Here is a 25552-nt window from a genome sequence, read left to right as displayed (position 1 = left end):
CCAAAGCATACTGCAAAAGCAACCAAAGAGTTTTTTAAGGGAAAGAAGTGGAATGTTATGCAATGGCCAAGTCAATCACCTGACCTGAAGCCGATTGAGCATGCATTTCACTTGCTGAAGACAAAACTGAAGGGAAAATGCCCCAAGAACAAGCAGGAACTGAAGACAGTTGCAGTAGAGGCCTGGCAGAGCATCACCAGGGATGAAACCCAGCGTCTGGTGATGTCTATGTGTTCCAGACTTCAGGCTGTAATTGACTGCAAAGGATTTACAACCAAGTATTAAAAAGTGAAAGTTTGATTTATGATTTTTATTCTGTCCCATTACTTTTGGTCCCTTAAAAAGTGGGAGGCACATATGCAAACTGTTATAATTCCTACACGGTTCACCTGATTTGGATGTAAATACCCTCAAATTAAAGCTGTCAGTCTTGTCACATTTTGTTTGTTTCATTTCAAATCCATTGTGGTGGTGTATAGAGCCAAAAATGTTAGAATTGTGTCGATGTCCCAATATTTATGGACCTGACTGTATATATATATATATATATATATATATATATATATATTTTTTTTTTTTTTTTTTTTTTTATTGTTTGTATTTTATTTTACATTTTATTTTAGTATTTTAATGTTATTTTTATATTTTATTTTATATTTTATTTTATTTGATGGCTTTTTTTTTTTTGCTTTTCTTTAAACAAATATTGGATTTGAAGTCCCTAAGTTTAAACATTCTTATGTTTCCTAGCTTGGGAATTAAATAGTCTGTTGCCCTGAAGCTGTACACATATCCGTACATGTGTTGCAGTACTTGTTATTTTGAGCAGGGTACTCACTGATCGGTAGGTGGAATGAGTCAACATCTTAATCATCGTAACTATTTCCTTCTTGTCACAATTAACATTTTCGCTGGAGGTTAGGTAAGTCTGAAATAATTCTTCTCCTTAGAGCCTGAAATATTTAGCGTGTGTTTTTCCTTTTTACAGAACTATTTTGTTTCGTTTGCCGCACTTTATTATGTTCTTTCTACCCTTTGGTTGTAGACAGGCAGCTGGCACTAGCGGTAGAAGAGATTAAACTTTAAAAAGGTATTTTATAGAAAATGTTGTCCTTTATTGCAGTAATTTTTTTTACTCTAATACCTGCTGCACTGACACCCTAAACATCGATCCTGCCAATGAGGTATAGTTACCGTTTGCTATAAAATATATGATCCGTGTAACATGTGTAGAATATTGAGAATATCATTACTTGAGGCCATGCAGTGTGAATCCTAATGAATTCAAAGTTCCAGTCTTTGCAATGATTGAATGCAGGATTCATTGTAACTATAGAATCCAGTGGTAAGATACATTTAACCATTTCAATACCGGGCAATTTTACACCTTCCTGCCCAGGCCAGTTTTCACGTTTCAGCGCTCTCACACTTTGAATGACAATTGCGCGGTCATACAACATTGTACCCAAACTAAAATTTTATCATTTTCTTCACACAACTAGAGCTTTCTTTTGGTGGTATTTAATCACCGCTGGGGTTTTTATTTTTTGCTAAATTAACAAAAAAAGACCAAAAATTGTGAAAAAAAACATGTTTTTCTTTGTTTCTGTTATAAAAGTTTACAAATAAATAATTGTTCTTCATAAATTTAGGCCGAGATGTATTCTGCTACATGTCTTTGGTGAAAATAACCCAAATTAGGATGTATTATTTAGTTTGTAGGAAAGTTATAGTTTTCTCAAACTATGGTATAGATCTGAATATTGATCAATCCTGAAGTATTGACAGCCAATCTAATTTCTTGAGGTCCAAGAATGTCAGAACACTACAGATATCCCCCAAATTAGCCCTTTTTGCAGAGTAGACAGTCCGACATACTTCATAAGAGGCATGGCGAGTTTTTTGAAGTTGTATTTTTTTTTGTCATAATTTTTCAGAAAATGAAAAAAATTATTTTCACTATTTTTTTTTTACATACTGTCACCAGTGCAGTACAGCGTCATCATATAACTGGCATGGCGGTGATCAGGGACACTGACTGGTGACAGTATGAAAAAAAAAATATATATGTATTTTTTTATTTTTTTTATTTTTTTATTATTTTTAATTTTTTATTACTTTTTTTTATTTTTTTTAAGATTTTTTTTTCATATTTTACTATGACCAACATAGTACAATGTTACCATAGTAACATTGTACTACTTTGGGGAAGTGATCAATATTTTTTTTTTTACACAATTTGCTTATAGCAAAGAATTACTTTGCTATAAGCAAGCATTTACCTGAATGACATCGATTCATTCAGGTTTTTTGTTTTTTTTTGTGCTTAGCTGTGATTTGGCCACAGCTAATCACATGACATGTGCATGTGACCTGCTGTGACCATTCACAGCTAGACACTAGTATACAATGGATGGCATGAATGAAGCCATCCATTGTATACAACTGTCATGTGACCTGCTGTGATTGGTCACAGCAGGTCAAATGGTACCGGCAACGAGGGTCTGTACTCAGATCTGTCATCGGCTGTGTCCGAGGTACATGGCCGGTGACAGATCGCGCCGCTGCGCGGCTCTGCCACCGCGCGAACTGCGCATGTGCAGGAGGACGCCGGAAAGCTAAAGTATTTTTGCGGCCGCCGGGCGGCTAATGGTTAAATAAAATAAATAAATGTTCTAGTTTATTGAATTAATGAATGATCAGTCAAACTGCCATGGCTTCTGTTTGGCAGGGGATTGGGAACTTTAAAGTGGTATTAAACCCAAAAGCAAACATTTATTATATTGCAGCTTGCTCGGTTGTATTAGTTTTCCTTTTTCAGGCTTTCTTGTCTTTCCTTTCTTTTCCTTTTATTTTCACCTGGTGATCCAGCCAGTAAGTCTGTTGTTTTTCAAAAGAACAAACTCTCCAGTAGAATATATCAGTTACAGAGATGAGACAAACCATTTAACTCTTGAAAGGGTGCTCACGATGATCAGCGTTTATTTATTCATGTAAAACCTTTATCCCAAAAGGAACAAAAAACTGTTTGCTGTAACTGATTATAAAGTGTAAGCTGGAGTTTATTTTCAATTTGTTATTGTATGTACATTGTTAGTATAAATCTACTAATACATTTAACACTCCTACTCCCCCCCCAGACTGACAAGGCTGTTGTTTGCTGTGCCTCCAATGCTCATTCCTCCAGAGTGGTTTCTCACTAATACTGGAGGTGTGTACTGGCCAGATCACCAGATGAAAACAGAGGGAAGAAGCCAAAGAGAAAACTGATACAGCTACCACAGCGAATCATTGGTAACCTGCAAAATATTACAGTTTTGGTTTTGGGTTTAAAGTGGTAATAAACTCAGGACTCTGCATTCACTATATCTGGTCTCCCCGGACCCTGCATTCACGATATCTGGTCTCCCTGGACCCTGCATTCACTATATCTGGTCTCCCCGGACCCTGCATTCACTATATCTGGTCTCCCCGGACCCTGCATTCACTATATCTGGTTTCCCAGGACCCCACATTCACTATATCTGGTCTCCCCGGACCCTGCATTCACTATATCCGGTCTCCCCGGACCCCGCATTCACTATATACGGTCTCCCAGGACCCTGCATTCACAATATCTGGTCTCCCCGGACCCTGCATTCACTATATCTGGTCTCCCCGGACCCTGCATTCACTATATCTGGTCTCCCCAGACCCTGCATTCACTATATCTGGTCTCCCAGGACCCCGCATTCACTATATCTGGTCTCCCCAGACCCCGCATTCACTATATCTGGTTTCTCAGGACCCTGCATTCACTATATCTGGTCTCCCTGGACCCTGCATTCACTATATATTATTATTATTATACAGTATTTATAAAGCGCCAATAGTTCGCTCAGCGCTGTACATTACAAAGGGTGACAGAACAATACCAATACAATGCAAAACATGAGGGGATCGAGGGCCCTGCTCTTTCAAGCTTACAATCTAGGAGGGAGGGGATGGTGGCACAGGAGGAGATAGCTGTTGGGGATGAGGTGGTAGGAAGAGTGGAGGAGGTCGGCAAGGAGTGGGGTAGGCTTCCCTTAAGAGGTGGGTTTTCAGGGTGCGCCTAAAGGAGAGGAGAGTAGGTGATAATCTGATGGTTTGGGGCAGGGAGTTCCAGAGGATGGGTGACACCCTGGAGAAGTCCTGGAGGCGGGCATGGGAGGAGGAGACCAAAGAACTAGAGAGAAGGAGGTCTTGTGAGGAGCGGAGTGTGCGTGCTGGGCGGTACTTGGATATTAGGTCAGTGATGTAGTTTGGGGCAGTATGGTGGACAGCTTTGTATGTCAGTGTTAGGATTTTGAATTTGATCCGTTGCGCAATCGGAAGCCAGTGGAGGGATTGGCAGAGGGGGGTGGCGGAGACAGAGCGGTTGGAAAGGTGAATGAGTCTGGCAGCCGTATTCATATGGTCTTTCCAGACCCTGCATTCACTATATCTGGTCTCCCCGGACCCTGCATTCACTATATCTGGTCTCCCCGGACCCTGCATTCACTATATCCAGTCTCCCCGGACCCTGCATTCACGATATCTGGTCTCCCTGGACCCTGCATTCACTATATCTGGTCTCCCTGGACCCTGCATTCACTATATCTGGTCTCCCCGGACCCTGCATTCACTATATCTGGTCTCCCCGGACCCTGCATTCACTATATCTGGTTTCCCAGGACCCCACATTCACTATATCTGGTCTCCCCGGACCCTGCATTCACTATATCCGGTCTCCCCGGACCCCGCATTCACTATATACGGTCTCCCAGGACCCTGCATTCACAATATCTGGTCTCCCCGGACCCTGCATTCACTATATCTGGTCTCCCCGGACCCTGCATTCACTATATCTGGTCTCCCCAGACCCTGCATTCACTATATCTGGTCTCCCAGGACCCCGCATTCACTATATCTGGTCTCCCCAGACCCCGCATTCACTATATCTGGTTTCTCAGGACCCTGCATTCACTATATCTGGTCTCCCTGGACCCTGCATTCACTATATATTATTATTATTATACAGTATTTATAAAGCGCCAATAGTTCGCTCAGCGCTGTACATTACAAAGGGTGACAGAACAATACCAATACAATGCAAAACATGAGGGGATCGAGGGCCCTGCTCTTTCAAGCTTACAATCTAGGAGGGAGGGGATGGTGGCACAGGAGGAGATAGCTGTTGGGGATGAGGTGGTAGGAAGAGTGGAGGAGGTCGGCAAGGGGTGGGGTAGGCTTCCCTTAAGAGGTGGGTTTTCAGGGTGCGCCTAAAGGAGAGGAGAGTAGGTGATAATCTGATGGTTTGGGGCAGGGAGTTCCAGAGGATGGGTGACACCCTGGAGAAGTCCTGGAGGCGGGCATGGGAGGAGGAGACCAAAGAACTAGAGAGAAGGAGGTCTTGTGAGGAGCGGAGTGTGCGTGCTGGGCGGTACTTGGATATTAGGTCAGTGATGTAGTTCGGGGCAGTATGGTGGACAGCTTTGTATGTCAGTGTTAGGATTTTGAATTTGATCCGTTGCGCAATCGGAAGCCAGTGGAGGGATTGGCAGAGGGGGGTGGCGGAGACAGAGCGGTTGGAAAGGTGAATGAGTCTGGCAGCCGTATTCATATGGTCTTCCCAGACCCTGCATTCACTATATCTGGTCTCCCCGGACCCTGCATTCACTATATCTGGTCTCCCCGGACCCTGCATTCACTATATCCAGTCTCCCCGGACCCTGCATTCACTATATCTGGTCTCCCCGGACCCTGCATTCACTATATCTGTTCTCCCTGGACCCTGCATTCACTATATCTGGTCTCCCCGGACCCTACATTCACTATATCTGGTCTCCCCGGACCCTGCATTCACTATATCTGGTCTCCCCGGACCCTGCATTCACTATATCTGTTCTCCCCGGACCCTGCATTCACTATATCTGGTCTCCCCGGACCCTACATTCACTATATCTGGTCTCTCAGGACCCTGCATTCACTATATCTGGTCTCCCCGGACCCTGCATTCACTATATCTGGTCTCCCCGGACCCTGCATTCACTATATCTGTTCTCCCTGGACCCTGCATTCACAATATCTGTTCTCTCAGGACCCTGCATTCACTATATCTGGTCAGCCCAGACCCTGCATTCACTATATCTGGTCTCCCTTGACCCTGCATTCACTATATCCGCTCTCCCCATACCCTGCATTCACTATATCTGGTCTCCCCGGACCCTGCATTCATATATCCGGTCTCTCAGGACCCTACATTCACTATATCTGTTCTCCCTGGACCCTGCATTCACTATATCTGGTCTCCCTGGACCCCGCATTCACTATATTTGGTCTCCCTGGACCCCGCATTCACTATATCTGATCTCTCAGGACCCTGCATTCACTATATCTGGTCTCCACGGACCCTGCATTCACTATATCTGGTCTCCCTTGACCCTGCATTCTTTATATCTGGTCTCCCCGGACCCTGCATTCACTATATCTGATCTCCCCAAACTCCCCAAACCCTGCATTCACTATATCTGGTCTCTCAGGACCCCGCATTCACTATATCCACTCTCCCCGGACCCTGCATTCACTATATCTGGTCTCCCTGGACCCTGCATTCACTATATCTGGTCTCCCCGGACCCTGCATTCATATATCCGGTCTCTCAGGACCCTACATTCACTATATCTGGTCTCCCTGGATCCCGCATTCACTATATTTGGTCTCCCCGGACCCCGCATTCAGTATATCTGGTCTCTCAGGACCCTGCATTCACTATATCTGGTCTCCCCGGACCCTGCATTCACTATATCTGGTCTCCTTTGACCCTGCATTCTCTATATCTGGTCTGCCCGGACCCTGCATTCACTATATCTGGTTTCCCCAAACCCTGCATTCACTATATCTGGTCTCTCAGGACCCCGCATTCACTATATCCGCTCTCCCCGGACCCTGCATTCACTATATCTGGTCTCCCAGGACCCTGCATTCACTATATCCGCTCTCCCCGGACCCTGCATTCATTATATCTGGTTTTCCAGGACCCTACATTCACTATACCTGGTTTCCCTTGACCTTGCATTCACTATATCCGGTCTCCCCAGATCCTGCATTCACTATATCTGGTCTCCCCGAACCCTGCATTCACTTTATCCGGTCTCCCCAGACCCTGCATTCACTATATCCGCCCTCCCCGGACCCTGCATTCACTATATCCGCCCTCCCCGGACCCTGCATTCACTATATCCGGTCTCCCAGGACCCTGCATTCACTATATCCGGTCTCCTCGGACCCTGCATTCACTATATCTGGTCTCCCCGGACCCTGCATTCACTATATCTGGTCTCCCCGGACCCTGCATTCACTATATCTGGTCTCCCGGACCCTGCATTCACTATATCTGGTCTCCCCGAACCCTGTATTCACTTTATCCGGTCTCCCCAGACCCTGCATTCACTATATCCGCCCTCCCCGGACCCTGCATTCACTATATCCGGTCTCCCAGGACCCTGCATTCACTATATCTGGTCTCCCCGGACCCTGCATTCACTATATCTGGTCTCCCACAGTACACACAACATGGAAATTCAATTGTTTTAGTAAATATAAACTGCTAAACACCTTTTCTCATCAGCAGTTAGAGCAGTCTTGTGACTTCTATCAGTGTCCAGCTGAGCACTGGTTAAAGCTTGTAGGAGTTTACTTTCTGCTCTAGGAGGATGCAGAACCCCTGACCGCTGTCTGGACAGTGCTGATTGACCCTGTGCTGATCACATGCACTCTCCCAAGAAAAAAAAAAAAACCTCTTTAGCAATACACACCATACTGAGCATGTGCATGTGACTACGGATTCAGTCTGTCTTATCAGAAGATAAGACGTGGACATTTCAACAAGAGGCGGGGCAGAGAAGAAGGGATCAAGCAGCTTTTTTTACACAATGCAGAGGATTAACCCCTTAGGTCCACAGTGAGTATAACAAGCATGCTTTACTACATATACAGACTGATTTTACTGTTGTGGGTTTAGTACCACTTCAGACACCGGTCATAATGGAACAATTTCAGGTGCAAATATGAACCAAAATCACACCTGAAATAGTATCTAATGTATAGTAATGAATGTGAATGTCAGTATCCTAACATGTGCGATTTGTGCAGCTCAATTTCTAAAGTAGTTCTTGCATTTTTTCTACAGTTTTGTTGCAATTTCACATACATAGAATATAATAGAAATCGCACTGCAAATTGCAAGAAATCGTTGAAGAGTAGCAATAAAGTCTTCAGGAATCATACCTGAAATCACACTGAAATTGCACACAAAGTGCGTGAGTTTAAATCGCAGCGGTGTGCCCGGTGACTTAACCATTTGCTGCCCGCCCTATGGCCGAATGTCATCAGTGTTCCGGGTGGACGCCATATGGTATCCTCCCGCACATGCACAGATTGCGCTCCTGCAGAGCCGCGCAGCGGCGTGATCCGTCACCGGCTGTGTACCTCGGACACGGCTGATGACAGATCTGAGTATCGGCCCCCGTTGCCGGTACCATGTGACCAATCACAGCAGGTCACATGACAGTTGTATACAATGGATGGCTTCATTCATGCCATCCATTGTATACTAGTGTCTAGGTTTGAATGGTCACAGAGATCACATGCACATGTCATGTGATTAGCTGTGGCCAAATCACAGCTAAGCACACAAGAAAAAAAAAAAACCTGAATGAATCGATGTCATTCAGGTAAATGCTTGCTTATAGCAAAGTAATTCTTTGCTATAAGCAAATTGTGTAAAAAAAAAAAAACAACAACTGATCACTTCCCCAAAGTAGTACAATGTTGCTATGGTAACATTGTACTACTTTGGCCATAGTGAAATATAAAAAAAAAATCTTAAAAAAAGAAAACAAATTTAATTTAAAAAAAAAAAATATATATATATATATTTTTTTTTTTTCATACTGTCACCAGTCAGTGTTCCTGATCACCACCATGCCAGTTATATGATGACGCTGTACTGCACTGGTGACAATATGTAAAAAAAAATAGTGAAATTAATTTTTTAATTTTTTTAATTTTCCGAAAAATTATGACAAAAAAATACAACTTCAAAAAACTCGCCATGCCTCTTATGAAGTACGTCGGACTGTCTACTCTGCAAAAAGGGGTCATTTGGGGGATATCTGTACTGTTCTGACATTCTTGGACCTCAGGAAATTAGATTGGCCGTCAGTACTTCAGGATTGATCAATATTCAGATCTATACCATAGTTTGTGAACTCTATAACTTTCCTACAAACTAAATAATACATCCTAATTTGGGTTATTTTCACCAAAGACATGTAGCAGAATACATCTCGGCCTAAATTTATGAAGAACAATTATTTATTTGTAAACTTTTATAACAGAAACAAAGAAAAACATGTTTTTTTTTCAAAATGTTTGGTCTTTTTTTGTTAATTTAGCAAAAAATAAAAACCCCAGCGGTGATTAAATACCACCAAAAGAAAGCTCTAGTTGTGTGAAGAAAATGATAAAATTGTAGTTTGGGTACAATGTTGTATGACCGCGCAATTGTCATTCAAAGTGTGAGAGCGCTGAACCTTGAAAAATGGCCTGGGCAGGGAGCTGTAAAATTGCCCGGTATTGAATTGGTTAAATAAGCTGTCTTTAGTAAAGGTACTCTTAATATTTCATATACTATTCTTTGTTTTTCCTACAGCGCAGCAATTGTACTCTACAGCCATGCTGAAAAAAGTAAGAATATTAGGCATTTTTTTGATGATAGCAACATTGGTCTTTTTCAGTTGGATTACTATTAGAGATCGAGACTTTAACATCTTGAATTTCTTCATTACTAACAACTCAGAATCAGTATCCATGGACAGTTCTAATGGAATGTCAAGTCCTTTTAGTGCAAAAACAATTCTAAGAGCAGGAAATGGAATCTTATTTATGGAGACCACGGACAGAATGGATCCACCATCTCTGGTACTGTGTGCTATTGAATCAGCCGCACGAGTCTACCCTGACCGACCGGTGGCCTTCTTCATGAAAGGATTGGAGGACATTACCACAGAAGAAGATGAGAAGAGAGCAAGACAACAATTTCCAACCTTGTCGTCCTATAGCAATGTTTACCTCTTCCCTCTGAGAATGGATCAATTATTTAATAACACGCCTCTTAAACCGTGGTTTGATAAGGTAAATTATACAATAAATGGGGTACCTTTGCGGAAACCTTTACAGGCTTTTAGATGGAAAGCCTGTAAAAATGTATACAAAATACATTTGGCAAAAGTCCTCCCACTGACACCCCTCAAAAAATAATAATTATGATCATCCTAAATACTTTCTATATCACAAATAAGGAATACATATGCAGATATGGAAAGTAAAGAAAAGTCATAAGTCCTTATCTATTTATTTTCCCTCAAGTCAATGGGGTTGATTTACTAAAGGCAAACAGCAGGGAACTGCTGCGAGGGCTAATAAAGCTCTTAAATGTATTAAAGTAAACCTGTCTTAAAGAAAATACTGTGCTCACCAGTAAAGGGAGATATGGAGAATATTTAGATTTCTGAAATTCTGGTAAAAATCTGGAAATTTTCATGAACTATTATCATTTTTGTAAAAATGTATTTGAATAAACTGGGAAGGTGAAATTAAGATGATTTTTAAGGGTGCAATGGGCTTGAAATAGCTCCTGAGATTTAGAGAAGCTCCTTTTCCTGCTGAAAAGGAAAAAACCCTGTATTACATAGTTACATAGTTAGTCTGGCTGAAAAAAGACAAAAGTCCATCCAGTTCAACCATTAAAAAAAAAAAAAGTTATAATCCTACACCCACAGTTGATCCAGAGGAAGGCAAAAAAAAACCCAGCAAAGCACGATCCAATTTGCTCCTGCAAAAATATACTGTATATATACAGTATATTTTTATTTATTTATTATAGGTATTTATATAGCACTGAAAATGTTAAGAAGCACTTTACATCTATCTATTGTACATTTTAAAGAAATTATTATTATTATACAGGATTTATATGGCGCCAACAGTTTGCTCAGCGCTTTACAATATAACGGGAGACAATACAGCAACAATACAGTTCAATACAAGAGGGTTAGGAGAGCCCTGCTCTTTGGAGCTTACAATCTAAGCAAATAAAAAATTTAAAATACACAAATAAATATCAAATAAATAAAAGAAATAAAAGAAAAAACACTCACACACACACACTACCTGAAATAAATTAAACTACCTAAACCACACACAAAAAGTCTCTAAATAGAAACAACAGTAGACAAAAGGCCCAATGACTGGAGATGGGAGTTTCCACTTCCACAAGTTACTGTTCATCCTTATTTTTTCACTTAAATTAGTAATTTTGTGGCTAAATCAATTTTGCCAAAATAAATTTGGCGAAAGTCCCCCCACTGACACCCCTCAAAAAATAATAATTATGATCATCCTAAATACTTTCTATATCACTAATAAGGAATAAATATGCAGATCTGGAAAGTAAAGAAAAGTCAGAAGTCCTTATCTACAGGTGAAACTTGAAAAATTAGAATATCGTGCAAAAGTCCATTTATTTCAGTAATGCAACTTAAAAGGTGAAACTAATATATGAGATAGACTCATTACATGCAAAGCAAGATAGTTTAAGCCGTGATTTGTCATCATTGTGATGATTATGGCTTACAGCTCATGAAAACCCCAAATCCACAATCTCAGAAAATTAGAATATTACATGCAATCAATAAAACAAGGATTGTAGATAGAACAATATCAGACCTCTGAAAAGTATAAGCATGCATATGTACTCAGTACTTGGTTTGGGCATATATTCTCTATGGGGTTCAGGTCAGGCGAGTTTGCTGGCCAATCAAGCACAGTAATCCCACGGTCATTGAACCAGGTTTTGGTGCTTTTGGCAGTGTGGGCAGGTGCCAAGTCCTGTTGGAAAAAGCAGTCAGCATCCCCATAAAGCTCGTCTGCGGAAGGAAGCATGAAGTGCTCCAAAATCTCCTGGTAGACGGCTGCGTTGACCCTGGACTTAATGAAGCACAGTGGACCAACACCAGCAGATGACATGGATCCCCAAATCAACACAGACTGTGGAAACTTCACACTGGACTTCAAGCATCTTGCAGTGTGTGCCTCTCCATTCTTCCTCCATACTCGGGGTCCTTGGTTTCCAAATGAGATCCAAAAGTTGCTGTCATCAGAAAAGAGGACTTTGGACCACTGAGCAACAGATCAGGTCTGTTTTTCTTTAGCCCAGGTAAGACGCTTCTGACGTTGTTTGTTGCTCAGGAGCAGCTTGACAAGAGGAATACGACATTTGAAGCCCATGTCCAGGATCCGTCTGTGTGTGGTGGCTCTTGATACACTGACTCCAGCCTCAGTCCACTCCTTGTGAAAGTCCCCAACACTTTTGAATGTCCTTTTCCTGACAATCCTCTCCAGGCTGCGGTCATCCCTGCTGCTTGTGCACCTTTTTCTTCCACACTTTTCCCTTCCACATAACTTTCTATTAATGTGCTTTGATACAGCACTTTGGGAACATCCAACTTCTTTTGCAATTCCCTTTTGAGGCTTTCCCTCCTTATGGAGGGTGTCAATGATGGTTTTCTGCACAACTGTCAGGTCAGCAGTCTTTCCCATGATTGTGATTCCTACTGAACCAGACTGAGAGACCATTTAAAGGCTCAGGAACCCTTTGCAGGTGTTCTGGCTTAATTAGCTGATTAGAGTGGGACACTTTGAGCCGAGAATATTGCACATTTTCACAATATTCTCATTTTCTGAGATTGTGGATTTGGGGTTTTCATGAGCTGTAAGCCATATTCATCACAATTATGACAAATCACGGCTTGAACTATCTTGCTTTGCATGTAATGAGTCTATCTCATATATTAGTTTCACCTTTTAAGTTGCATTACTGAAATAAATTAACTTTTGCACGATATTCTAATTTTTCGAGTTTCACCTGTATATAGTTTTCCCCAAGTCAATGGGGTTGATTTACTAAAGGCAGACTGTGTACTTTACAAGTACAGTTGCTCCAGAGCTTTCTAAATGAGGGGAAGCTCTAACGACTTCCATCATCCAATCATGTGCAAGCAGAAATGTTTTTTTATTATTATTTTCCTTGCATGCGATTGGGTATTCTTTGTTAACCCCTCTGGCGGTATTCCCAAGTCAAGTCAAAAAACACTGGTTTGCAGAGTTTTACCGCCTTTTTCCGAGTTAGAGCGTTTTTACAGCTAAAAGACTCCTCTAGTAACCCACTAGTCTCGTTTTTTTTTTCCAGCCAAAAAACGTCCCTGCCAAAAACATTGATTCCAGTCTATGTGTGTATGGACACATAGGATAACATGCTGGGGGGTTTATTAGCTGTAGAAAAAACCTCAAAAGCCAAAAACAGCCGCTGTAAAAAATGTCAAGTGTGCATGAGGACTAATGATACAAAATTATAAAGTGTTATTCATTAAGACTGTCAGGATCCATGCACACGGGGCGTTTTAATAACGCTGGTAATGTTAGCGCTCGTTTTTTTCCAACTCTTGCCAAACGTCCCTGTAGTGTTTGAAAAGCGTTGGTCCAGCGTTTGTGAAGCATTTTTAACACTCCGCAAATGCTCCAAAAACGCCGTATGCGCAGTTTTGCAGCGGTTGCTAGGCATTTGGCAAGGGTTAAAAACACCCCACAAACGCCTATAATGAAGTTTGAATGGTGTTACCGCTTCGCCAACTGCGCTGCAACCGCACCGCAAACGCCAGCCAGGCATTTGCGGAGCGGCACCGTAGACTTGAATCGGAGGCTTCAACTCCTCCTGACTCGACCAGAGGCATCCGTTTTGCCGCGACGCTAACGCTTCCGTGTGAACAGCACTATGTGCTGCAATGTGCAGAATTTTCTGAGGTGTTTGAAAAGCGGTAAAAACGCTGCCCAAACGCTTTTATGCCGCCTGCTGACAACGCTAGTGTGAACGTAGCCTTAGTTGTGTAAAGTCACGTTAAAAACGTGAGTTTCTCACCTTTTTTTAGTGTTTTTGCATTAGTGTTTTTCCACGATTAGCGGTGTTTTCCCACGTTTGCAGGTTTTAGCTTTTTTTTTTTACAAAAAAATAAATATGTTTTGCTAAAAAAAGGCCAAAAATGCTGGTTTGCGGCATTGTGCCGCGTTTTTCAGAGTTAGAGCGTTTTTACAGCTAAAAAACTCCTCTAGAAACCCACCAGTTCTGGGTTTTTTTCCAGCCAATAAACGTTGATTCCAGTCTATGTGTGTATGGACACATAGGATAACATGCTGGGGGGTTTACTGGCTGTAGAAAAAAACATCAAAAGCCAAAAACAGCCGCTGTAAAAACGTCCAGTGTGCATGAGGACTAAATATAGCTGTGCAGTCTAATTGGTCTCGGAATTGGACTTAACGCACTCAGTAACAGGTCAGATACACCCGGGGCAGACTGACAACTCATGGGGCCCCCTTTCAATAGGGGATCATGGGGCCCCTGTGTACTCACCTACACTCAAACCACACCCAAAAAAGCCTATGAAAGGTACCAGGGGCACCACATGGGGCCCCCTACTGACACCGGGCCCTCAGGCAGTGCCTGAGTGTCCGAATGGTCAGTCCGCCCCAGGGGCGGACTGACAACTCATGGGGCCCCCAGGAAATAGGGGATCATGGGGCCCCTGTGTCCTTGCCCAAACTCAAAAAAGCCTATGAAAAAGGTACCAGGGGCATGTCATGGGGCCCTCTACTGACCCCGGGCCCTTGTCCGAATGGTCAGTCCGCCCCAGGGGCGGACTGACAACTCATGGGGCCCCCAGGAAATAGGGGATCATGGGGCCCCTGTGTCCTTGCCCAAACTCAAAAAAGCCTATGAAAAAGGTACCAGGGGCATGTCATGGGGCCCTCTACTGACCCCGGGCCCTTGGGCAGTGCCCGAATTTCCAAGTGGTCAGTCCGCCCCTGGTCCGCCCCTGGATACACCTTCTTACCTTCCCTGTAAGACAAGGCTGTTGAGGACACTAGTGATTAGGGGTGTGGCTGTTACTCAGCTCTGTCACCACAGACCACTGCAAAGTGATGACAGAGCACATTTTCACAGAGAGAAAATTTCCAAGCAAAAATCAATCACAAATGATAAAACAACAATGGCAAACCCTCGCACTGCATTATATGAAGTTGGGCTTCTGCACCTGGGAACCCTGAGTACTAGATTCTAAAATAATAACAATCAGAGGAAAATAGATAAAAATGAGTAAGGCTCCGATGGGCTTTAAAAGAGCCAAAACTTACAATAAATGAATGTTCAGCTAAGCTTGGCTGGCTATAATGAAGCCTGTTCAGTCAGCTGTTTTGCTAAGTTCCCTTTATAGAGAGGTCAGTAATAGTAATTGTCTAAATTGTTTTACAGTCCTAGGACTAGGATGACTGGACATACAGTGGTGCTCAAATGTTTGCATCCCCTGGCAGAAAGAATGAAATTTTGGCATTGATAATTGACTGATCATGCTAAAAACTTTTATTCAACCACTTCCTTTCCGGCCCATGTATATAAATGGCCAGACGGGAGCAGTGCAGGGGCAGGCGGCCGTTTATAAACGGCCTGCCTGCCCCCTGCTTGTGCGCCTTCCTGGGAGAACGCAGCACGGCAATCCGGTGCCTTCTGTGTCCTTCGGACACAGTGGAACACCGGTCGTTGAACGGGACCTCTGTGTGAGGTCCCAATCATGTGATCACTGATTGGCCAATCAGTGATCACATGAAGAGTAGTAAACAAGATGACACTTCTGACATCATTGCTTACTACTAGTGAAATCTGTGAATGATCACAGAGGTCACATGGTACAAGGCTATTCACAACCAGGGGCGGACTGACCATTTGGAAACTCGGGCACTGCCTGAGGGCCCGGAGTCAGTAGGGGGCCCCATGAGATGCCCCTGGTACATTTTTCATAGGTTTTTTAGAGTTTGGGCAAGGACACAGGGGCCCCATGATCCCCTATTGCCCGGGGGCCCCATGAGTTGTCAGTCTGCCCCTGTTCACAACAGCATTGTACCATGTGACAAGCTGTGACCAATCACAGCTCACACAGTATTTCTCAATGGCTGCAAGAATGCAGCCAGAGAGAAGAAGAAATGATTGCTTTTACAGCCTTTAAGGATGTAAAAGCAATCAGTGTAAAAAAAAAAGAAATCTTCATAACCCCCCCACTTAGTAGTACAGTGTCACTATGGTGACACTGTACTGCTAGGGTGACAGTATGTAAAAATAAAAACCATAAATAATAATATAAAGAAATAAAATAAAAATGTAAAAAAAGTTTTTTGAAAAATTATATTTTTTGGTTATAAACTAATTTGGTTTATTTATTTTTTTTTTACTAAAAAGATAACTGAATACATTTTGGACAAGATTTATGAAGAAAGTTTATTTATTTGCAAAATTTTATAAGAAAAACACTTTTTTTCAAAATTTTTGGACGGTTTCATTTATATAGCAAAAAAAAATAAAAATCACAGTGGTGAATAAATACCACCAAAATAAAGTTTTATCTGTCTCAAAAAAATGCTAAAAAATGCATATAGGTACAGTGTTGCATGACCGTGCAATTGATATTCAAAGTGTGATAGCACTGAAAGCGGAAAATTGGCCTGGACAGGAAGAGGGTGAAAGTGTCCGGACTGGAAGTGGTTAAGGCTGATGATCATATGAAGCCATTTATTATCACATAGTTGTTTGGCTCTTTTCTAAATCATAATAACAGAAATCACCCAAATGGCCCGGATCAAAAGTGTTCATCCCCTGGAATGTTTGGCCTTGGTACAGACCCACGAGGTGACACAGAATAGCAATTAAAGGTTAATTTCCCACATCTGTGGCTTTTTTTAATTTTTGTTAAGAACCAATGTCCCAAAATTTTGTTTTTTGTAAAAGAGTAAACAAAACACAGTTACAAGTAACACTGAAACATTGCCATGAAAGAAATCTATCACAGGCACAGGAGAAACTCAATAAATAAAAAATCTATAAAAATAGGAATACAAGTGAACAGAATGTCAATCTGCAAAATTTGAAAACATAAATCAACATAAACCTGCACATGATTAGACTACATTATTTGTCAAAGGCATATTGTTTGGAAAGACATCTGGATTAACTGAGCTATAGAGGTAGAGGGGGTTCGAGAGGGTGAGGAAGGAGGCTTTCCAAAGGGAGATTGATCCCATAGCCTCCAAATAGAGTGATAGTGTCCTGGGTCCGGAGGAAGGAGCCGGACCATGGCTTGGAATGGGAGCTCCTGGCTCCCAAGCACCTCCAGTGTCCTGCAGAGAAGGGGAGAGATGTGCAGGAAGCCCTGGAGATATTAGCTGGGGAGAGGGGGAGCCTGCCTGGCATGGACCGAGGACCTCCAGGAGTGGCGGCCATCACGGTGGGTCTTCCTGTGCTCTTAGCCCGACGCTATGTGTTCCCCGGAGCTCAGTGGATGCCAGGCGATCAGGTGATCTGCCGCAAGGGAGCTCTGGGAGGCAGAGGAGCCAGCCGGCGTTTCTTGGAGCAAGGGAGACGCCGGCTCTCTTCCTCCTGCACACAGGACCATGGCAGCTGGAGACATGCCGAAACGGGCTGGGTGAACCGCTTCCTGCAATCCACTCATTGTTTGAGGGGATTGTCGAGTGCAATGTTCCCCAGAAGAGAGTACCTGGAGCCATCTCACCCCTCACTTGGAGTAAAGAGATGTCCTACAGTGCGGGAAAGTCTCTCAGAGAAGTTCAATCTCTATAGAAACCAGAGATCTCACATGGGGGAGAAGTATTCCTGTTTCGAGCGCGGGAAATGTTTTTCATGTAAGTCCTATTTTTATATATACCAGTGATAATACAAGAGGCAGCAGCCATACCCTTGTTCAGAGTGCGGGAAATGTTTTTCATAGAAGTCCAGCCTGCATATATATCAGAGACCTCACACGAGGAAGATGCTATATCCCTGTTCTAAGCTATTGTTCTTAAAAGGTGATTTTGCATGGGTACAGTACTGATATCCAAAATTGTGGGATCACCCTCCTAGCAGCTGTAAGAATATGTACTCCCAATCTTTTGGATAGCTTGGGAATAACCCGGAAAGGTAAGCCCAAAAGATAATGTAAAGGATCTAGAGGCAGGGCAACATTAAGTACTTGTTCCAGTATCGTTTGAACCATGGTCCAAGTTGATCCAGGGAATGTCCGATTGCCTCTCGGGGGATCAGGAAGGAATTTTTTCCCCTGCTGGAGCAAATTGGATCATGCTTTGCTGTTTTTTTTTGCCTTCCTCTGGATCAGCTGTTAGTATAGGATTATAACTTTTTTTTTCTATGGTTGAACTGGATGGACTTTTGTCTTTTATTCAGCCAGACTAACTGTATGTAACTATGGTCCTCTAGCCCTCAATCCATGGACAAAACCAAAAAACATGCACCAAGGTACCCACTCCTTACCTGCATTTCCAGCACCTATCAGACAGATTTTGGTTAAGTGCATCTGTGGTTTTTAAACTGCAATAAGTGTCTGTGTATAAACAGTCAATGAGTTTGTTAGCTCTCACGTGGATGCACTGAGCAGGCTAGATACTGATCCATGGGGAACAGAAAAGAACTGTCAAAAGACATGTGTAACAAGGTTATAGACCGTAATAAAGATGGAAACGTATCTAAAAAGATATTGAAAGCCTTGAATATGCCAGTCAGTACTGTTCAATCACTTTTTTAAAAAGTGGAAAATTCTGCGATCACTTGATACCAAGGTCAGGTAGACCAAGAGAGATTGCAGCCACAGCTGACAGACAACTGACAGTGTGGTTGTTTCAAGGAGCACAATACCATGATACATGAACAAAAATGAGCTGCGTGGTCAAGTTTCCAGAAAGAAGTTTTTACTGCGCCAATGCCAGTGAGGCGTGTCAAGGTGTTTTCGGGCATATTTTTAACTGGGCTTTATCGTGACATGGGCCCAGTAAAGGTTTTTTTCTGGCAACTCAACCATATAGTTCATTTTTGTTCAAGGATCATTGTATTGTGCTCCTTGAAACAACCACACAGTTGTGGATGCAATCTCTCATGGTCTACCTGACCTTGGCTTGGTATCAAGAGATCCCAGAATTGTCCACTTTTTAATAAGTGATTGAACAGTACTGACTGTGGGGTTTTCTTTGTATACTGAATAAAAGACAGTTTTTTGGCATAATCACTCATATTTTCAATATCAATCCCAAAATTTCACGATTTCTTCCAGGGTATACCACCATATAACTTTTGAGCACAACTGTACATAAAGTCTTGAGGAGAAACTATTAGGCGTTTACACAAAGGGGCCCTTTGGTGACTACACTCTTGAAATTTCCTTCTAGAGAAGCCCATGCTAACAAGAGCTCTCAGCTGCCTACAAAAAAAATACATATTCTTTACGGTCTTTCCTGGATAATCATGTCAGGGGTCATTAATTTACAATATGGCAAGTGAAAATGATTCAGGTTTATGTGGTCTATGTGAGGGGCTGAAAAAACAGGGAGTCAGACAAGGGGAAGGGGGCTGAACACGAATGCACGCCACACTTTTCACATATTTATTTGTAAAAAATTTTGAAAACCATTTCTCATTTTCCTTCCACTTCACAATTATGTGCCACTTTGTGTTGGTCTATCACATACAATCCCAATAAAATACATTTACGTTTTTGGTTGTAACATGACAAAATGTGGAAAATTTCCAGGGGTATGAATACTTTTTCAAGGCACTGTAAGGCAGCAACATTCACACATGTAAGACGCCCAATGTTAGAGTTGATCTATTCTTCTAAATCAAATACACCTTTGTACCCAGGTACTGATCAGTATTCCAATGTTCCTCTTATCCATCAGTGTCTCTCTCATTCAACTAATGTGACCCCAGTGCTAATGGAGGGGAGCAGGGAAGGTCAAATAAGGATGCCGTGAAGGCGCCCGATGTCCTCCTTATCAACCAATGACTTACTTGGTTGTTAGGACTCTAGCTGCTAGAAGGTTGTAATGATGCACAAAGAAAATCTGTGGCTTTATGTGACTAATGCAGCAATGGGCAAACTATGGCCCGCGGGCCGTATACGGCCCGGCGGACCTTTTAATCCGGCCCGCGGAGCAAGGCAAACATCGGCTGTCAGAATGTGTGTAGGCGGGGCAGCGTGAGGAACGTGAGGGGAGCGAGGCTCCTCTCACAGTCCGCCCTGAAGATCGGAACGGCGCGGGATACATTGGCTGTCAGAATGTGTGTAGGCGGGGCAGCAGGAGGAACGTGAGGGGAGCGAAGCTCCTCTCACAGTCCGCCCTGAAGACCGGAACGGCGCGGGAACACGGCGAGAGGAACGCGCGGAGCAAAGGTAAGTGAATTGACACAGGGGGGACTTGGGGACTTACTATGGGGAATGAATTACTATAGGGGGGATGAATTACTATAGGGGGGCTGAATTACTATGGGGGATGAATTACTATGGGGGGGCGAATTACTATATGGGGGATGAATTACTATATGGGGGATGAATTACTATGGGGGATGAATTACTGTATGGGGGATGAATTACTATAAGGGGGATGAATTACTATATGGGGGATGAATTACTATGGGGGATGAATTACTATGGGGGATGAATTACTATATGGGGGATGACTTACTATATGGGGGATGAATTACTATGGGGGATGAATTACTATATGGGGGATGCATTACTATATGGGGGATGAATTACTATATGGGGGATGAATTACTATGGGGGATGAATTACTATATAGGGGATGAATTACTATGGGGGATGAATTACTATATGGGGGATGAATTACTATGGGGGATGAATTACTATGGGGGATGAATTACTATATGGGGGATGAATTACTATATGGGGGATGAATTACTATGGGGGATGAATTACTATATGGGGGATGAATTACTATGGGGGATGAATTACTATATGGGGGATTAATTACTATGCTTACTATGGGGGAATATTACTATACTTACTATGGATGACACATACAGATCATTCATCTACTCTTGGTCCGGCCCCCGGGTCCAATATATGAACCCATTGCGGCCCTCAAGTCAAAAAGTTTGCCCACCCCTGGACTAATGGCAGGCTTTATCCACCTGCTGGCTTGTATACAATGTTTGGACAATTTTTATCCATTTTGCAAAGGCACCCCTGAAGAAACTTGAAGGCACCCCAGGGTGCCTTGGCACCCTGGTTGAAAAAGGCTGATCTAGAGTAAGGCAAAAAAATGCATGGTTCAATTTATTTGTGCAAGGAAAAATCCTTCTTGATTCCCTAAGACAGTCAAGTTTAAGAATCTACGATGTTTTTTCCTATAAATAATATATATATATATATATATATATATATATATATATATATCGTTCATCCAACTTTTTTTTTTAGAAACAATCTACATAGTTATCTTATCTTAAAGTAGTTTCTGTGGAAATCTATTTTTCATTTTCACAAGACTTACTGTAAAGAAGCTTTTTCTGTAAGTGGCAGTCAGACCTCTTTTCTTTCAGGTGCAAAGAGTGTCTCTTGTCATCCATCATGACCTTAAAGTAAACAACAAAATTACTATATAGACAATTTATGTGTTCGTACAAGGCAATCATATCCCCATTAATATCATCTTCTTACGGGAGAATGCATTCAATTCAGTTATTTTTTCCTCATAGCTGAGATTCTCCATGCCCCTTATCAATTTTCGGGACTCTTTTCAGTTCCACAAAATCACATTTTGTGAATGATGCCTAAAAATGAAATGGTTTATTCAACATGAGGTGCTGCCATGTTATAATCTAAAAATTGCATTTTTCTGGATTACCAGGTAAACCCTGAAAGAGAAATCTACTGGACCCATGTTAGCTCAGATGCCTGTAGGTTTGCCATGATGTGGAAATACGGTGGAATTTACATGGATGCTGATGTCATCTCACTTCGTCCAATACCCCAGGACCACTTTGTAGCAGCCGAATCTTCCACAGACACTGGCAGTAGTGTTTTTGGACTTTCCTCACATTACCAGTTGGCTTGGCAATTTATGGAGAACTTTGTTGAGAACTACAGGGGAGAAATATGGGGACACCAAGGACCAGGGGTTTTTACTCGTGTTATGAAGAATTTGTGTGACATGCCGGTATTTAAATCTACGGATGATGCCATGTGTTCAAACATCAGTTATTTTCATCCTCAACGTTTCTATCCCATCTTGTATTCATCATGGAGAAGGTACTTTGATGTCTGGGAGAATTTGCCAATTTTTAATTACTCTTATGGCTTACATCTTTGGAATTTCATGAATAAAGAGGATAAATCTATGGAACCTGGAAGTAACACATTGGTGGAACATCTCTACCAAAAACACTGCCCTACTGCCTATGGATATATCTTGAAAAATGTGCAAACTCACATTTAATGAGGTAATGTTGATCTTATAAAAGCAGATTATGGGATTCATTTAAAGAGGACATATAGGAAAACTTTGCAGCATCTCAAGGTCAACATAGACACAATTTTCTATTCCTGAATGCCCCACCAATGAAAATTTCCTTTTGTTTTAGTTGACCATGAATCTGTGAAACCCTGTGAAAACAGGTGAATTATTCCCTCATTCAATGACTGCTATGTCTCTGAGCTCATTGTAGCAATGCCCTCTCAGAATGGAGCATTAAAAGCAGTTTCATACAAAGTCATGTGAAAATAAGTGGACGCCTGTCCAGAGATCATATGAAAAACCTACTGAACATGGGTGCAAGGGATGGTGTAAAGTCACGATTTCAAACATTCTTTCTAGTTTTGAGAAGGCTGAGAAAGGATAGAACCTCTATAGGGGTTTAATATGAACTGCACATCTGTTAAAGTTATTTCCCTGTTATTTCTGGTCCACTGTTACTGGAATGGAAGGAAAGGAAAAATCTTGTTATGGACCACCTGGTGTACTCTAGCAGTCCACAGGACAGGACTCCCAGGGTGCGGAGTCTAAGCCCCAGTCCGCTTGTTCACCAGAGCCCCTGATGGTGGGGATGGGCTTGGAGCGGACAGTGACCAGGTCGCGGCCCCTGAGTACACCCACCTGAGGTAGAGGAATCACCAGAGGTAATGACAGGTAGAGAGCCTGACGTGAAGAGGCAGACAGGTCTGGAGAGTAGCAGCTAATCTGTGCGGGTCGGATGGATAGCTGAGCAATAGCGTGGTCAAACGGGGTCGGTACCAGTAGTTCAGATCAGGTAGGGATATCCAAAAGAGAGGTCAAACTTAGCTAGGGGTCAGAGCAGGAGAAGTCAGCAGGGGTCAGATCCAGGCAGGTCAGCAACGAATCTCAAACAACGGGAACACAGGAACAAGATCAGACCATACGGCAACTTGTGTCTGTGCAGGGCTGGTTTAAGTAGCCCGCCGTGCACCTGACAGGCGCAGCCTAGGTCCTAGTGCCTGCCCAGCACCGTCATAGGTGACGGGTGCGCCTGGGTCCTAGTGCCCTGCTGCCTGCATGTCTTGACAGACACCTACGCATGTGCAGACCCATGCGTCGCGATGGTCCCTGACAAATCTACTCAACCAAGATTGAGAAAGCAAAAAACATTTTCTAGCAGAATGTAGAAGAGAAGTTAGGCTCTGATACACAGTTTGTGCAGACAATGCAGCTACACCACTTCCCTCTGGATGTAAGGAACACATTAATACTAGATGAAGGCTGAGCTGGTGTAGAAGACCCTTCATGGTGTCATAAGTGTGCTCATAGTTTGCAAAATTCCAATGGTGTTGGGAAGCAAGCAAATTATTTGCTTCCTACTTTAGCAGCACTGAGACATTCAGGAGGCTTTTCCAAAGTTCTCTTGATACCATTTGGACTGGAAATGAAGGGGATATTTAATCTTTGACTCTCTGATCTATCCACAATGAAAAAATGTTTGTTCTTGAGCAATAGTTGAATGGGGGTCCAGAAATGTTTTTTTTTCATGAGGACCCTCTTGAAAAATGCAAACAAGTGAAAAGTTTTAAAACTCTTGTTAATTATTTATTGTTGTCTGGCCTTCACGATTTCCTGTCTTGACGACACCATGTGTATCTGTATGTGTAATGGGGTCACCTGGGCAGGCGGTAAATGTAAATTTCCCCAATGGGGAGACATGGAAATAAAATCACTGGCAGGTGTTCTAACTCCTGCCAATTCTAGAAGAATAAAGCTCATCTCTCTTTCATTCCCCTGATCACATACACTTCACTTCCCACCTGTGCAGGTACTGTAAGAGCACTGGAAAATTAAAGTGGTGCACAGACACATCTCTTCTTGTTTCTGAATTTTTATAGCACTTCAAATGCTACTTAATGGACAGCAAAGCTGGGCTTACATGGATTGAAAATTGGACAGTTCAGCAGGAACCGACTAAATTTCAATCCATGTGTTGCCACTGTGGTCGAACAAAAGTCAATCTACCAATCGACTTCTGTTTAACTTTCCTGTTATTTTCTCATTCAGTCAGCACTGCAGCTGGGGGTAGTCCTGCATCCACATCGAGTGTGTGAATTTGGGAATTGGGTCCATTTTTTCATTCAACCCACTGGTTCAATGAAAAAAACGGACCCATCTATGGCTAGCTTAAGGCTCTTGAAAAACAATAGGTAATAAATGGTCCTTGGTCAATGCAACCTCTGCATTGTAGGCATTGGTCTCAATAAAGTCTTTCAGTGCAGAGGAAACCTTGGGGGACATGGTCCCCAACTAATGTTCACCACAAAAGACGGGGGGAAACAGTTTTTGCTCACATGGCAGGCCTAATTACAGTCCTCAGTCACAAAACAGATCCTACTTCCATGAAAGCCACTAGAGACCTCTTCCTCTACTGAACAAATAAATCATAGATTAGGACCTCTGTTACACACTACGGTGGGAGGAAGAGATCCAGAAAGCTGTAAGAACTCCTTACTACCTACCTTCTTAAATTGATTGATGTACAAGAGTTGTGTCTATTGCAACTTGATTTGTTGTAGAGCTGTCTATAATTTTGTAATAACCCTTTTTTAAATAAATAAATACTTAAAAAGAAAAATTGATATTTAATTTTAGATTGACTTTTGTAAGTTGTATCCTTTGGTGGTTTCATTTTTCATTTCAGAGACTTATATGGCAAGCTTTCTCTGCAGTGTTTGCCTCTATGCCTCTTCCAAAAGGGCCAACACAAGGATATTGGTTATCCCTCTCTGCTGAACTTCTCAATTATTTGCTATATGGGAAAATCATTGACAGGCCGTGACACTATTTGGCTTGCCAATGGCTGTAGTATGGTGTGGTTTCTCATCACTAAACTGACTTAAGTGAGAGACAAAATTAAAATGTTTATCTTGGGAAGAATTAACATTTAATACTGTAGTTACGTATAGTTACATAGTTAGTCTGGCTGAAAAAAGACAAAAGTCCATCCAGTTCAACCAAAAAAAAATTATAATCATATACCCACAGTTGATCCAGAGGAAGGCAAAAAACCCAGCAAAGCATG

At 42.3% G+C, this 25552-nt stretch overlaps 1 protein-coding gene across 4 annotated transcripts; it reads left to right on the top strand.

The window, feature by feature from the left end:
* Nucleotides 1–696: 696 nt before the first annotated feature.
* On the top strand, nucleotides 697–25105 carry LOC149432242 (alpha-1,4-N-acetylglucosaminyltransferase-like). 4 transcript variants are annotated; one of them, XM_089665368.1, is made up of 4 exons: nucleotides 697–922; nucleotides 9716–9750; nucleotides 9863–10197; nucleotides 21883–25105. In XM_089665368.1, the coding sequence occupies exons 3-4, from the start codon at nucleotides 9874–9876 to the stop codon at nucleotides 22468–22470; spliced, it is 912 nt and encodes a 303-aa protein (XP_089521494.1). In that variant the 5' UTR covers nucleotides 697–922; nucleotides 9716–9750; nucleotides 9863–9873; the 3' UTR covers nucleotides 22471–25105. The 4 variants fall into 4 exon arrangements, with proteins under 4 accessions (XP_089521494.1, XP_089521492.1, XP_089521493.1 ...); XM_089665367.1 differs by lacking the exon at nucleotides 697–922 and adding an exon at nucleotides 3145–3294; XM_089665366.1 differs by having other exon boundaries at nucleotides 699–922; nucleotides 9716–10197.
* The last annotated feature ends 447 nt before the right edge of the window (nucleotides 25106–25552 follow it).

The sequence above is a fragment of the Staurois parvus genome, unplaced genomic scaffold (genome assembly GCF_062004578.1).
Source record: "Staurois parvus isolate SC_StPar_1 unplaced genomic scaffold, SC_StPar_1.0 ptg002181l, whole genome shotgun sequence".
In the NCBI taxonomy this organism is placed as follows: domain Eukaryota; kingdom Metazoa; phylum Chordata; class Amphibia; order Anura; family Ranidae; genus Staurois; species Staurois parvus.
Note: the sequence above shows the minus strand (reverse complement) of the source record. Positions and strands in the feature narration are given on the sequence as shown.

Bases quoted from the DNA above. Each gene is read 5' to 3' on its own strand.
- LOC149432242 (XM_089665366.1), top strand. From the start codon at position 9,739: ATGCTGAAAAAAGTAAGAATATTAGGCATTTTTTTGATGATAGCAACA. The intron at 10,198-21,882 runs GTAAATTATACA...CTGGATTACCAG, and splicing joins TTAAACCGTGGTTTGATAAG to GTAAACCCTGAAAGAGAAAT.